General features: G+C 39.5%; 1 protein-coding gene across 1 annotated transcript in view; it reads right to left on the bottom strand.

Moving 5' to 3' along the window:
- MEIS1 (Meis homeobox 1) overlaps positions 1–17,069 on the bottom strand; it is a 195,119-nt gene that overhangs the window by 21,541 nt on the left and 156,509 nt on the right. The window contains exon 9 of the mRNA XM_073553781.1: positions 9,276–9,352. Within this exon, the coding sequence (XP_073409882.1) occupies positions 9,276–9,352 (77 nt within the window). The remainder of the gene's footprint in view (positions 1–9,275; positions 9,353–17,069) is intronic.

The raw sequence follows: 17,069 nt of genomic DNA, 5'->3' as shown, positions 1-17,069 counted from the left end.
TTCGTTTCTGAGAGGAACGTAGCTAGTAAATAATTAAAATAGAAATGAAATTAAATGTGAAGGGCCTCCCCCTGATAGAAAGAATAGAAAGATACAGTATAGTTTACAGGCTCTTTTCTGTCAGATGTTACCCTGGAAATCTAGATATTAGGTCATGATTGGCAACTGCACAATTCTTTAGGTGCCCATACATCTCCAATAGTTTTTGTCAGAGCATTAAGTTAGTTGACAGTCCCTAACACCTCATACACCCCCAAGGATGTCTGCATAGTCATTGGGACATCTACTCTTGCAGTGGCTTACCTCTCTGAGGATCAAAAGAATGTGGAATGTTCAATTTCAATGCAACACACTTTTAATTTCTAGGGGAGGTAAGCCTCCTCTAGAACATCTGCCATTGAGAGTTGGAAGACACTCCTTCACATAAGATGGTGGATTGTTTGACTTTCCTCTAATGTGTATTGGTACCTGTAGACTTATGGCCCATGTATATGATGTTAATACACCCTTGTACAACCTGCAAGTCATAAAGAACCTTAATAGGTTAGCATTGTTGATTTGCTGCACTGGGGTCCAGTGTTCAAATTCCACCAAGGCCAACATCTACAAGGAGTTTGTATCTTCTCTCTATTTGCGTGGGTTACCTCTTGGTTCTCCGGCTTCCTCCCACATTTCAAAGATATACTAATAGGGAGCCCCAAAGGGGACAATGAGGCAATGTTTGTAAAGTGCTGTGGAATATGACAGTGCTATATAAGTATGTAAAAATATATAAATATATGGAACCCATTGAGTTGTATGAGGGAATATCGCACCTCTACATGCCTCCACAGGCATATACAAGTATATATGCTGTTTGGACCAATGGAGCCTTCACTAATCAGTAAAATGGGCCGAGTCACTTGCTGTATCTCACTATGTGCCACAAAATGGTCTATATGAACAAAATAAAAAAGAGGGTTTCCCTACAAAATATATTTACCACCTATGCATAGGATAGGTGATAAATATATGATTGCTGGGGAGGGACAAAACAGATAGGTCCCTCACCAATCAGTAAAATCATCCCTTGCTGTATCTTATCATGTGCCACAACATGGTTTATATGAACAATATTTCTGCAAAATAGCCTACATATAAATATGCATATACTATATATACTACGTTATATACTGCTACTATCACACACACATATATATATATATATATATAGTATATACAGTATATTTATATAGTTTATATTTAGGATGCTCTTTTTCAGAAATATTGTTCATATGGACCATTTTGTGACACATGATGAGATACAGCAAGGACTCGGCCAATGTTACTGATTGGTGAAGAACCCATTTGTTGTTTCCCTCTCCAGCAATCACACATTTATGACCTGTCCTATGTATAGGTGGTAAATGCATTTTGTAAGAAAGTCGTCTTTTTTTTCTTTTGATTCTATATACTTAAAAAATAGATTTTCCATTTTCAATCAAATTGTAGATGAAAAAAATATTCTAAAACTTGAAAACATCCATTAAAATGAAAAAACAGAGTAGCTATGACAGGCAATATTCTCTGTCTATATAAAGGTTGAGAATATGAACATACGACGAATGAAGGGGTTTCTCCAGCAGAACACTTGCCATAATAATTACATGGAGACACTTCATAGTCCAAAGTCATAGTTAAATACCATCTCACTAGACGTGAGTTTATGTTTTTATACACATTTCATGTATTCCCACATGCTGTGTTGCTGCCAATAATTTATGACTGATCTGCACCCAGGCTGCCCTTCAGCATTTTATTTAATCTCTCCAACAGTGATTTACAGTAGCTTGTCATTAATAATACAAAAATGTACATGTGTGTTAACAAGTTAGGCTCGGTCTTTTGACTGAAAAGCAAAAAATTTGGAAAGTTCTTGCTTGCAAAAATTAACAAAGGCGCAATAAATCAAAAATCGTTTGTTTGCTGTTCCCTGGAGCAAATAACATTGTGTAAGGTTTATAAGGGGAGAGCTATTATAATCATAGTGCACACAGTACATTTGTGAAGATATATTTAGAATATCATCTACCAGATCTACTAGTTTTACATAGGGACTTATAAAAGCTGACTTCCTTATTCCTTGGTCCTTGGTTACGACTTATATAAATGTCAGTTAGTTAGCTGTTGATGGTCTAAACCATAGATACCTAAGCTACTGCAATGCCCCGCACATGGGGTAAGTGACACAGCGAATCAGAAGAACTATTCTACATTTCTAATTGGAGGTATTTGCTAATATTTGCTATTATTATTACACCAACTACATATTGGGAGAGGATCTTGGAGATGGAAATACACTTTTAATACCTCACCAGATCATGTCTGAAAAAAATAGTTTTGTGACCTATAGTCTGGTTAAGTCAAGGCAGTAATGGCAGCCACAAGCTCTGAAACTCCTCAATATCATCCAAAAGTCTCTATAGAGCATGTAAAAAAGAGCAGTCAAGAAGAGGCATTTTCTTTGACAATATACACCAATTCCATTTTTGAGGTTAGGTTTTCCATCAATAAATTTAAATTATGCACTGTGAAATACACCAAACCGCTAAATTTATAAAATAATGTTGCAAGAAAAACTTTGGGAGAACATTGTGAAAAATCAGATATACACATGCACTGAAATAAAGAGTGAACAACGGGGTGAAAAATCCATAGGAAGAGCAGAACATTGGGTCCCAACAAAATATATTCTATTAGTGGAACAGGTTTAAAGCCACAACTGCAATTTGCCGGATGTAGTATTGGAGTAGTCCAGGTTCTAAAGGGAGTAATAAAAGTGTTAGAATAATTATTAGTATTGGATATACCATACATGGGCATAGACTGTACAGGAAAGGTAATGCCCAACAACAATGATCTGAATGTCCATAAAATCTTCTGTCTTTAGGGTTCTTAAACCCATGGAAATCAGCAATTTCTATGCGAACAGCTGAACTTATAATGTCTATAAGGGCTTCCTAACTCCACAGACTCCTCTCCGATTCATCACATAGGAAGATAGACGGTTTTGGCATGTTGAGTTGCAAATCCAAATCCTTTACACCAATTTAAGCAATTCTCCTTTGAAAACACAGGGACTCTTGGCTAAGTCTGGAGAGATAGATGTGTAGTGTCGTACTGGCCCATCGGAGAACTGGAGGATTTTCCAGTGGGCCCAGGCACTGACACCTGCTGGCATACTGGCCAGCAGCTGCCTAGGGCCCCCACTACTCCAGCGGCCCCCAGCCAGTGGTGTGTCGCTAATAGCAATACACCCAGCTGTTATGGGGCCTCTGAGTCAGGGGAAGGTGGCCCGGTGCCAGCAGAGCAGCAGCTGGAGATAGGAGCCTGTCCCCACTGCAAAAGAGAAATTAATATTCACACTTCTCCATGCCCCCATGGGTGTGGAGAGGACTGAATACTCATTTCACTTTAATGCGTGCGTGTGTGTGTATATGTGGTGTGGTTCTTTGTGTGTGTGAGTGTGAGTGAGAGAGTGGTGCGGTGCTGTGTGTGTGTTGCTGTGTGTGTGAGGGTAGTGCTGTGTGTGTATTGGATAATGATGTGGGTGATGGAGAGAGCAGTGATGGGGTGGTGGGGGAGGCAATGATGGAGGTGTTGGAATGGGCAATGATGGGGTGGTGGGGGAGAAAGCAATGATGGTTGTGGTGTAAATGACAGTGATGGTAGTGGTGGAAAGGACAATGGTGGTGGTGGAATGGGCAATGATGGGGTGGTGGAGGAGAAAGCAATGATGAAGGTGGTGGAAAGGGCAATAATAGGGGTGGTGGGTGAGGAGGCAATGATGGAGGTGGTGATGAGAATAATGATGTGGTGGATAGGGAGAACTTTGATTGAGGTGGAGGGGGGCAGCATTATACCCTATGAGGGGGCAGCATTATACAATATGAGGGGGGCTACATTATACCCTATGAGGGGGCTGCATTATACCCCATGAAGGGGCTGCATTATACTTTATGAGAGGGCTACATTATTTTCTGTGGGGGGCTGCATTATATTCTGTGTAAGGGCTGCATTATTCTCTCAGGGGCTACATTATATTCTGGGGGCTACATCATACTATATGAGGGGGCTGCATTATGCCCTATGAGGGGGCTACAGTATATTCAATGGGGGGGCTGCATTATACCTTATGAGGGGGTTGCATTATACTCTGAGGGGGTTAAATTATATTCTGTGGAGGGGCTGCATTATACTATATGGGGGGGCTGTATTATACCCTATGAGGCTGCTACATTATATTCTATGGGGGGGCTGTATTATACCTTATGAGGGGGTTGCATTACATTTTGTGGGGTGCTGCATTATACCCTATCAGGGGGCTGCATTATATTCTATGAGGGGGCTACATTATATTCTATGAGGGGGGCTACATTATATTCCATGAGGGTGGCTGCATTATATTCTATGAAGGAGACTACATTATATTCTATGAGGGGGGCTAGTTTATACTCTATGAGAGGGTTACCCCAACCCCTGCTACATAATTAAGACATGTACTACCTTATATTATACCCGATTATCAGCTTGTTTTACCGCACAATTGGTGGTCTTGTATTTATTTCTATGTAGCTACATAGTGGGCCCCAAGAATGATTTTCTCTGGTGGGTCCAAGGTGCTCCAGTCCGACGCTGTAGATGAGTATTGGTTGACCACTATCTAAAGTGTACAGGCACTTTTATTCTCCCAAATTTACCGCCACCACGCTGATTCATCACTATTAATAGTGACCGTGTTGACAGTTTGTTGCCACCCGCCATTCTCAAGGAGCCCCAATTTAGAGGTATATCATGTCTCTGAGATGTACCCCCTGATACTTCTTGAATTAGTAAATTATTAATTCTAAATGTTGCGATTTGAAGTACAAGTTCTAAAACAATTAACTGCAAAGGATACACTGCAAGTTAGATGGAAAATTCTTGTATAAAATATTGAAATGATCTTCCGGAATATTTAATTATTCATTTATGTTCTTTTTTTATTGGGCTCATATGATGGAAGATTTTCTTTTAACCATGAAATCGAAAAATTACAAAGTGTAAAGTCAAACCTACAGTATTTATATTCACAAAACATCCTGTATTCACAGCCCTCCGTTTAATAGGGCAGCAGAAAATTGATCTCCCAAGGCAATTCAGGTCACAGAAATTGATAACCTTTATAGTCTATGCCTGCGAGTTTGCCTGTCGCTCAAAGATAATGCACTCTGGGATATTAATCCTGTAATGGCTAATATAACATAAGAAGCTGCTAGTTATCATGAAGGTGTTACATTGGAGATTACATAGAATTATATTGACACAACTGACATCTCATGTAATGAAGTGTGAGCCTCTGATAGTGCTGGTTTCTCAAAGCTTCTATATATATATATATGCTACGGAGATCAAAACATCAAATGAATTGCTGTATTTGATAGTACACAGAGCTGTAGAAGCCTGACAAGCATTGATCTTATGCAAACAACATAGTGCATTAGCTGCCCCGTTAATATGTACAGGACACGCTAAATATTCACACGGCATGCTAAGAATCAAGTGTGTAACCTTGAGGTTGTTTTAACTTATCCTGTTACTTTTTACACACTTATGGCTAATGCCTGTGTATTGTAATGGCTACGTAATGTAATATTTGAAAAAAAAATAATATATGTGACTTAAAGGGAAAATGTCACCATGAAAATGTTGTCCAATTTGCAGGCATCATGTTACAGAGCAGGGAAAACTGGGAAGATTGTTATATAATTTCAGCATAATCTGTGTTTTCATCATTTAAGCCTCTGCTCTTTTTCAGCTTTAAAGTCCAGTGGGCCATCCTATCAGTGACTGACAGCACCTGCTGTAAGCACACTTATACAACGAAAGCTGTGAGATAGGACCGCACACTGGACCGAAAATTCAGAGCAAAGGATTAAATGATTAAAACACAGTTTATATTGAATCTTGTTTCATAAACCTATACCTCAATCTACTCAGCTCCACGTGCTCTATAGCATGACACCTGCAGATTTGACTACATTTTCATGGTGACAGGTTACCTTTAAATGGAATAAATAATGGAAAAATGACCAATTGTTTAAACTGGGTTTGTATGTTAAATGCATTTTTTTTAACTGTCACAAAACTTTTCCCATATAATGTAGGATCCAGGGCAAAGCAAAGTATTGTAGTGCACCTGTGCCACTGCTCTTTGCCCTTTTGGCAGGGTAGAGAGAAGTACTACTGCGCAGGAGCACTCTGGAGGATACAGTGGATATGTATTGCCACGAGGATGGGTCCTTTGTGATGCGCGTTTCGGCATCTGCCTTCATTAGGGGGTGGCATCAATCAGGTACGGCAAAGTTTAAAAAGAATGACTGGCCTATAGGAAGAGGCGTGGAGTGTGGTTTGACACAGACTCACACAGGAGCTCATTGGATGTCGTTACACCCTCATCCCACGTGACCTGCAATGCCGCGATCATGTGATGGGGCATCAATGGAATGGAGGAGGTGGGGGACGGGGATACCCTGGACACAGTGTGAGTGTGCGTTCAACCCGGCCAATTGATATTGGAGCTGGTGATATGAACGGTCACATAATTGAATGATGTAAATATGTAGTGCAGTGCCGGACAAAAGAAGAGGAAAATGAAGATTATCTATGTGCATTATGTTGTGATGGATACAGGAGCGAAACTACCACGGTCACAGCAGTGCCACTACGACCGGGCTCGGGGAGGAGACAGGAGCCTGGCAGGTCAGACCATATCTCTCTCCCAACCACCCCGATTCTCGCGGGACAGGCCCGTTTTTGACCCCCCGCATCCCACCCGAGACTCTATTCTTCCCACACTGCACTGAGCCGCCACACCCCCCATGCACCCCATCCTCGCCCTCCAAAATAGACCCGCCACAGCCCCCACAGCCTGCAATAATGTTGCTAGGCTGTGTTCTCTTCTGTGGTACAGGACCTGTGATGAGGTCACAGGAGGGGAGGAGTCAGGGGTAACATTATCAGGAGCCTCGCGTATGCAGGACTCTGCTGTGCTGGTTGTCATGGTGCTGGATGAAGTAAGTTTATGTGTGGGGTCAGGAGGGGTTTACAGTGTAGATGTAACAGAGCTGTGTGTGTACAGAGCAGAGCCGCATGTGTACAAGGTGTGCGAAGCAGAGCCGCGTGTGTACGAGGTGTACAGAGCAGAGCCGCATGTGTACAAGGTGTGCGAAGCAGAGCCGCGTGTGTACGAGGTGTACAGAGCAGAGCCGCGTGTGTATGAGGTGTACGGAGCGGAGCCATGCGTGTACGAGGTGTATGGAGCAGAGCTGCGCATGTACGAGGTGTACGGAGTGGAGCCGTGTGTGTATGAGGTGTACAGAGCGGAGATGTGCATGTATTTTGGCATGGGGGGCCCCATTTGAAAGTTTGCACTGGGGTCCATAACTTTGTAGTTACGCCACTGGATGGATATATGGAATTATACGTGTGAGGTCGATAAAAAAGGATATGACTCTTAAATACTTATATAAGTGAAATAAATGACAGTATAAAAGCATGTGCATATGTATGATAAATTGAAGGGGGATGATAATAGCTTAAAAGAAGTGAAATAAATGTGTTGTGTGATGTAAGAGATAAAAAGTGGAAATATGGAGGTAGGATATGAACAGAATAGATTGTGCGCTCACTTTTTCTTTTGGTTGTTCTTCCTGCCCTTGCACACCAAAATTCTTGATCAATAAAGTGTGTTAAAATGATTTTTTTCACCATTACTATTGACCTTCTTGTTGTTTTTTTCTTTGGTCTGGTCTTTCAAATTACCTAAGGTTAACTATAGTGGTTGTTACCTGGGTTAAATAGAAACTAATGATCCAAAAAATTCCATTATGTTCTAGTAAAGTCATATCACACATGCAGGACCACAAGAGCATAAAACAGAATATCTTTACCAACACAAAAACTTTAAAGGGAACCTGTCACATTAAAAATATCATCCAATCTATAGGAAACATGTTATAGTTCAGGGAGAGCTGAATAGATTAGCATATAGTGTTTTGGCAAAAGATTTAGAATTTGTTATTTACTGTATTCTTCAGATTATAAGACGCACTTTTCCCCCCAAATTTTGGAGGAAAATGCTTGTGCATCTTATAATGCGTCTATACCTTACCGGTCGTGGTGGAGCAGGATCCCAGGGTCGCTGCTGGAGGAGAAAAGAGTGGAGCATTGCTGCAAGCCGCAGGATGGAATGAGGAGGTTTTTGGATGTGCGGCACTGAAATCTCATCTCCCGAGATCTTGGTAGCGAGATCTCCATCTGCACATGTCCACCGCATAGGAAACCATGGAACTGCGGGGGCTCTGGCCTTTCACAAAATGTCAGCAGAGCCCCCTCAGCACCGGAGACACCCGCAGCGCCGGAGACACCCACAGTAGTGCACTGCACATCCAAACACTCCCTCACCCCAGCCTGCAGCCTGCAGCAACACTCCACTCATGCATCCTCCAGCAGCGACCCTAGGATCCTGCTTCACCACAGCCACCACCCCCAGTAAGCAGTAAAACGCATGGATTATAAGAAGCACCACCATCTTATTAAAAAAAGTTTTTTCCTATTTTTCTCCTCAAAATTTGGGGTGCATCTTATAATCTGGAGCGTCTTATAATCTGCAAAATACGGTAATCATTTAAACTTCTGCCCATTCTTGGTTTTGGAGTCCTGTGGGTGGAACTTCTTAAAAATTAAACACCCAAGTAAAAACAAAGAAATTAAATTAAAATAGTTCCCAATCTCGGTAAAAAAAAAATACTATTACAAGAAAGTTTGTGCACAATTGATTGGTATCTGCAGAGTGGAGTAAATTTTCACTATGATAAGTTTCCTTAAAAAAGAACAGCCTTTTAAGAGGTGTAAAAAAATACAAGTGTTCGCTAAAAATGAGTTCAGGTCCATCTCTCTTCCTCAAAATGACTGTCAAATCCTTTCAGCCAGCCTAGCAGTGAATGCTTAGTATTATTTTAATTTACATGTAGTATCTGTGTATTCTGAGCAGTATCATATGTAGTTGTATTCTTACGGCAGTATTAACATTCATATCACTGGAAACATTCTTTAGGCCATATTACTTTTGCATCAGTTAACTATGAGGGAAAATAGGCAATTACAGGGCGTGCCATAGTAACAGAAATGATTAGCTGCAGGTTGCCAGAGGCTGAAGGGCTGATTGCATATAAAGACTAAGTCAAATTACTTACCAATTGTTCACTTGAAGTATGGTGAGACCTGTGTCTTGTGCCAACTGTTTTTTCTGTTCTTCTGATGGGTAGGGGTGCTGCAAAATAGCAGAGAGTTACTCTTAATTGTGATGAGATCTCATTTAGTTACAAATACAAATGCCAGCATGTAGTCTCTAATAAAAAGGCGCAAAACGGTGAGGTGTGTCACTCTTTCTTTTATTAGTGGTATTCTACATCATCTAATTATTAGGCAACACAGACATACCAATTATAAGAATTAGCAGAGTGAATAAATTGCTATTAAGAACCCAGGCTATTCACTCATATTCATTTTGTCTTCAGTTGGCACACAGTAGGAGCAAGAATCAAGCTGGTATCATACCAGAAAATAATCAGATAAGCTATTGCCCGCACTACTCTGAAATTTAATTTAAAACATTTAGAAATAATGGACGTGAATATAAAAAAAAATAAAAGAGCCTCTTTTGGCACCGTGATCCAAGTCCTCCACATTATATGGCTCATCAACGAAATGCTGGGATTTTGAACACACGCCAACTTAAGGTCACTCAACGCATATTTTGCCTGACATTAACATAACTGTCTTAGTCTAATCATCAGATGGAGAGGCGAAATGCTCTGATTCAAAAGGGTTTTTTTTAATTAATGTTATGGATAATAGAGGTATTAGATTTCATTTGAGAACCCAAATGTACTTAACTAAGGAAAATTACATCATTCTCGATGACTTATTAAAAGATGTTAATTAACTAGTTTAAGGAGCATATTCAATACTCTTAGAGATCAGAATTCTTTCAGTCCTGGGTCACATAGAGAATTTTTAAAAATTAACCAATATCTCTAGGCATAAGAATGGATTTGTACATGAGACTGGGTGTTTTCAGATTAATTTTGATACAAATTGATATAGAAAACACTGTAGGCTATTCATAGTATTGTTTAAATGGAATTTGTCAGCATGATCAACCCTCCAAAGGCCTCTTTCACACTTCAGTTTTTTGCATCAGTTATAATCCGCCAAAAAGGCAGACAAGCGGATCCGTTCTAAACTGATGTGAACGGATGGCACAGGATCCGTTTTCAGACGGATCCTGAAAATGAAGAAATTTAAAGGAATCGCTGGCCGGGGAGAGGAGAGAGAGAGAGAGAGAGAGAGAGAGAATTTTTTTTTTTGTCCGGCACCCAGAAAGAAATTCGGGTTAAATCAGTGTTTGCTGGATCCGCCAGAGAAAAAAGCGTTACAAGCTCCGTTTTGAAATTTTTGAGGATGGTGACGGACAGCAACTTTTGGCGGATCCTCACGAAAAACGGATGTAACGGACAGCAATCCATCACAATCCGCCATTAATGCAAGTCAATGGGAAACAAACGGATCCTCAAAAAAAAATTGAGGATCCGTTTTTTTTCAAAACCTGGCGGATTGTGACTGATTGTAAAAAACGGAAGTGTGAAAGAGGCCTAAGCTGTGTATTTGGGCAAGTAGATCTTAGAAAGTTGAATAAATTGATACCTTGATATCTGAGATCTGATGCCTCATTAGAGAGAAATCCATGTTTTTCATAGCATGTAAATGAGCAGTTAGGATCTATGGGCCAGTCATAGATCTCCCTTAGCATTTGCAGCTAAAAATTATTTTAAATGAAAGGGGAGTTACCAGAGTGAGACATATAGATCAGGGAAGCAGACTGTTAGTCATTACTTGTCTCACACTGATAATGACCCATTTTAGTTAAAGTAAGCTCTGGAGGCAGATTCTCAGGAAGATCTGTGTCTAGCCCATAGATCTTAACAGCTCGTTTACATATTAAGAAAAATGTGGATCAGTCTGGTATAAAACATTGGGTCACAGATATCAAGGTATCATTTTATTCAGATTCCTATTATCTACATGCCAAAAAAAGGCGGCTTAGGAGGGTTGATACTACTGACAGATGCACTTTAAGGACTGGCAACAGATTGAATCACAGACAAGATTTTGCAACCCAATGAAATGCATCTCAACCATAATTAACTATGGTGATGGCATAGTTGACCCACCACATGGAAAAAGAGTTGTGTGTGTGTGTGTATGTTCGCATTTCCAGAGAATGTGAGGGGGCTATGTTTTTCAAATCTCATGTAAGTTATAGAACTGTTTGAGGTCCATGAGGTGCAATTTGTATATTGGAAATAATGGTTATTGAAGGACAATGACCATACTTATTCATGTATTGTGACTTTACACAGACCAGAGATTTCCATCTTACAGCCCCAGATATTTGTTACATAGTTATATAAAGCTTGAAAAAAGACACAGGTCCATCAAGTTCAGTGCTTCTCCCCCAGTTATACATTCTCTATTTTTGGATTATCTAGAACCCACAATGCCATTTGCTGTAAGAAAAGCATCAGGTGCTTTCTTAAATGCTGTTACAGTGTCTGCCATTACTTATTCATGCGGTAGGACATTTGTAAAGTTTTAGATTACAATTATCATACATATCCCTGCAAAAATTCTATTTCTTTACTAAAACATTCCAGCACCAAGATTAGCAAACATTTCATGTCAAAGTCTCAGAGAAGTCTCCACTGGGCAAGGGTACATATTTCACTGCAGTCATCCAGCAGGTTACAAACCGTAGAAGACTACCAGAACAACACCAAGAACAGAAGAAGCCAGCAGTTAATAAGTATTTTATTAAGGGCAGCAAACTGCATTTGTATTAGTGACAGTAAAATCCATTAGTGATACCACTGCAGCGGTGGAATACAAAAAAATGCTGAAATGGTGCTTTAAGACTAATTGGGGTCTAAATACTAAATATTGTGAATAAACAGTACAACAATAAAGAAATGCATAAAAACTTTAATTCATGCAAATGGATATAATGTTACTGTTTATACCTACTTATTTTGAGAAAAAAACGCAGCTACTTTGCTTACACTCAGTGTCAATATTTATTAACTATGAAGAAAGGACATCACTGTCCAAACATAATCTGCCAACAATAATATGTCTCCAGTCATACTACATGTATTTATTTGTGAATTAGCCATAGTACTCGGAGCAGGGACCTGTGAGAAGGCCATTTCTGTATTAAAACTTGCTGGTTAGGCTAGCTTTTAATTCCATTAGCATTATTTGCTAAGACGGATTAGACATGCCCTAACATTTCTGGCATGCCTGCTTGCTACACTCTGATCCACGTATCACTCTATACAGTCCTGTTGTTTTTAAAAGCATTCCACCATTCTTCTGATTGATTGCTCATTGTGGCCTCTAAGAGGTGTAAAGAATATGTCAGCATTGGTAATTCCAGGTGGATTTGCTTACTTTTACTATGGGAAGTTCACAATCTATATATAAACATTCCTTCTCATTTACTGACGTACTGGATTATTTACTTTGTTTTTTTACTATCATGGAACAAGGGGCTAAAGTGTATTCTTCTTCTTAACTTATTCCCTATATATGTATAATGATAAATATATAAATGTACACATGTTATACATTTATAGATAATACTAGTAAAGTTTAATTAAATTTCGAAGGTTCAAATTTCACACGGACGTGTCATTTCGTCGAAGAAAAGGTTAAGCATCACTCAGAGGAGACATGATTAAGATGCTCGGAGCATAAGATAAAATGGTATTATGTATTAATATGGAACAAACTAAAATTCAAAATTCTGCATGTGGGCAGAGAGAGCAGCCAGGCCCTGGGGGTTTCCTTACTGCACTAGATGACCAGTATTAGGAGTGGAAGCCAATTCTCAATGTCAGTAGCATGCATCACTTTTCTAGTCTACTGAAAATATCTGATTATCAGGTAGATAAAGTTAAAGTCTTCAGACGTTCCTGGGGCTGCTGCGGTCCAGCGCCACCATCTTGTGACTGTAATTTATGATTGATCAGAAGTCAGAGGTTACAGTCACAGGCTCTTTGCAAGTCTATGAGAGACTCATTCTGGCCTCATTCTAGCTCTCATAAACATATATTGAGTTGTGACTTCTGGAGCAATCTGGCAAGACACAAACTGCTGGAGACCGACCGAAGTGGTGCCCATAAAAGATGAAGATTGCTGCTGGTAAGTATGAAACTAGATTCTGAGATTTAGATTAGTAGCACCACTCCAGCATTACAATATAAACATGTTGAATGGTGCTGTGCACTGCATCCAGATACAACAAGAGCTATATTGGTGAAGGCGCCGAATATTGGACCCCCCATTCATCTCATATGGATGACCTATTCCAAGGATAGCCGATATGTGGAACAAATTCAGGCCACGCAGCTCCTTTAAAATGTATGGGGAATGAGTCCACATTATCTGTGTGCTGGGCACCCATAATACAAGTTTCCATATCTGAAGAGAATCATAGAACAGCACTCCAGAGTCTTACAGATTTGCCGAAGATAGGTCATAGATAACATTGATAACACTATTCCTAAGATAGGTGATCAACAACATCGATAGCAATATTCTGGGGATATGCCATTGCTAACGTGACCAGGCAGTCCTTTTAATAAGAGAATCTATATATCAGTAAGTATAGATAAACATTGATATTTAGGCCATGAACAAAATCTTAATGGATAGGCTGGAGATGTAGAAAACCAAAACGTCCCAGTTTGCCTTAACCCTAACATGACATCGACTTTTTATAAAAATATATTCTGTGGCATATACTTAGTTCAAAGGTTTTGAATATCATGCATGTAAATGTTCTGCACAGAGATAGATAAAGACAGAGAAAAACATAATTTAATGCCATACTCTTGACTTTGGTTATAGACTTATCCCATGAAGAAAAACTTATGTGGTCTAATTTTAAGTAATTGGAGCAAACTGTGTAGAATGTCATAAAGAAAGCAATAATTGCTAGCGTGCCTCGAGCCATTGAAAATGAGGATTTAATGTCTGTTATGCTATATTAAATTGTTCTGCATTCTTTGCAACAGACAAGACTGGGCAAATTAAGCATCAAACCCATTAAACCACCATATAAAATAAAATAAAACAACATAAACACCTTTCAACTGAATAAATAATAAAAAAAGACTTTATTATGTGAAATCGTTCCCCCAATCTTTATCATTGTGTGTTCAAGCCATCTGATCTTTTCTCTGCATATTTATTGGCTTACTGTAGCAGAAACTTTCAATTTCATGAAAATCTATAATTGCCATAATCACATGAAAGCCATGACTTCATGCAGCTAATCCTCCTCAGCCAATGGTCCATAATGACATAGACCTTTTAACTGAAACTCAATATGCTTAAAAATACTTAAACACTTTCCAATGTTCTTGTAAAAGAAAAAAAAGTTATTTTCGGGGGTTATATGTTCCTTTATTTTTTGGAGGTGGAGGTGATCTGGAGAGAAGGGAGGAGGATTAAGATGTTATCTACAAACAGAGCTAACAGGCATGACCAGACAAGGTACCACCATGCCACAGGCTACTCTGCCAAAAACACATTTCAAGTTCATATTCTAAAGTCAATTACAGCTGCGGTCAGCATAACCGAAATGAAAAAAAAGTACTAAAAAGATCATACGTCAAGATTATCATCTTATGACAAAAAATAACAATTAATCATTTCCCTAATTGCAGCTAATGACTTAGATGGTTTGAAAGTTTTGAAAGCAAAGAATGTCGTGAATGGGGTTTACATTCACTTGTACACAAAACTTCACAAAGGGAGATTAAGGTAGGTTACGAACCAGAATTACATTTGATTTTCTTAGCGTTAAAATCAATGCATAAAGCTGTCTCTCAAAACTTGAAATTGGGGGATACACAGACAAAGTGGTAACGTTTTTTGATCTGACTTTAAGACCTTTATTAGTTACTGCGCTGGATGACAGGAGCGATGCCATAGAAAACTTGGGGATCAGTTCTGGCATCAGTATTCCTCCGGAGTTTCACTACCATGGTGGAGAGAGATAAAAACAGATGGCTAGATATTTGGAAACAAGGTCAAAGTTTTACCCAAGTTTTACCAATTAGGCTAGCCTAATGATATTCAACATAACTGATTATGTGCTAGTTATATGCCCTCCATTTGGCCAATTTGGATAATGTCCGTGCATATTTAGGAATCAGCCCATTTTCTTTCTATTTTCATCAGAATGGATTTTGACCGATATAATTATATGAAAATTTTGTCAATAAATGGCACAATTAGATCTGCTTGACTACTTTTCTTTAAGCAAATTCTTAAAATTTAAAAATGTGAGAAAAATGAATATTGGGTATTTGTAATAGATGCATGCTAGTATTTGTGATCCCCAGAATCCCCAATATTGAAGATTTTTAGCATTCATCAGTTGGATGAGTTTTACCAAAGAGAGAAAATAGGACCTGAAGGGCTACGAGACTCAGCTGAGACTAAAGTAAAGGCCCCTTTACATTTATATGCAAATTGCCTCTTCAGAAAGAAAGAGGACTTTTACTCTACAGCGCCACCTATTGGTAGTAGCGATCCTACAAGTCACAATCAACCCTTTAACGAGTCTTGTAATATGACTTAGGATACAAGCCAAACATTTAGTGATGCACCAGCGATCCCGACCACGATACGACCCGGTCAGGATCACTGGTGCATCGCTAAATGGTAGCTAGTGAGCTGCCACACAGGCAGATCTCACAGTGATGCAGCAGCGATACAGTGGTCGTTACTTACCTTTCAGACGCGGCGATCCTGACATCCTCCCGTCCGCGTCCATGCGTCGCTTGTCGGTGCCAGCAGGAAGCACCCGACAAGAAATGGAGCTGCGCGATCTCGCGCGGTCAGCGATGGACAGCGGGGGAGCCGGTCGGAGGTAAGTATCACACATAGCGATATCGCTAGCGATATCGCTGCTGCGTCACCAAATCGGTGATGCTTTAGCGATATTGTTAGCGATATCGCTATGTGTAGAACCCCCTTAATTAACCCTCCCTACACAATAGATAGTGACAGCAGAACAATGGTTTGGCCAATCATTCTAACATCTCCATCTCTCTTGACTCCTCCATACACAAGTTTTCAATACACAGGAGCACTCTCTCTATCGGAAAGTCTCTAGCAGAAACCTCTGGTTGCAACTTATCTCAGTTAAGAACAAAAGGATCAGCAGTCTTATCTCCCCTATCATTAGGGGATATTAAAATGTCATCTGAGACAGTCAATGTTAGCGCGTTTGGCCAACGTTAGTCTAATGTGTATGGGGGATCTTTGGTATTTTATTGCTTATAAATTATGAAGGGTCTTAAGACTTGAACCCTAAATTATTACAATTTTTGTAGCTACCATGTATGTCTTAAATATTCCATCAAATATCTGAAATAATTGGTACCCTTCAAATTAAAAAAAAGTCTACAATTTATAACTGTATTTTAAGCCATTGCAAATTTTCAATGACCAAAACCAAATTGAATGGAGCATCTCTGTAGCGATATTAACCATATTTTAGATCGACCAACAAAAGAAACTCACCCCATTGATGCAAACATTATAAAGTATCTAGTAAAAGCTGCCTATCTTTCTCAAATAGAGAGTTGATGCATTTGCTTTGTTGTCTCCATTAGCCTTGTACCATTATCTCTTAAAAGCTTAATTATTTGCAAACAATTGATCAAGATGGGAATATGAGAAAGGATATTCTTGGATCAAGGGAGAACTACAATGCATTAGTAGAGCAAACAAAATTAGCTCCAGGTCTCACTAAAGAAATTAATGATTGGGACCTTGTCTACAGGAGAGCAATAGTTGTAATGGTTCTCCTGCAGTGCTCTCTATTTCATCTGGGTTAACACCTAAAGAAT

The sequence above is a fragment of the Dendrobates tinctorius genome, unplaced genomic scaffold (genome assembly GCF_039654945.1).
Source record: "Dendrobates tinctorius isolate UK_male_01 unplaced genomic scaffold, ASM3965494v1 ptg000203l, whole genome shotgun sequence".
Taxonomy (NCBI): Eukaryota; Metazoa; Chordata; class Amphibia; order Anura; family Dendrobatidae; genus Dendrobates; species Dendrobates tinctorius.
Note: the sequence above shows the minus strand (reverse complement) of the source record. Positions and strands in the feature narration are given on the sequence as shown.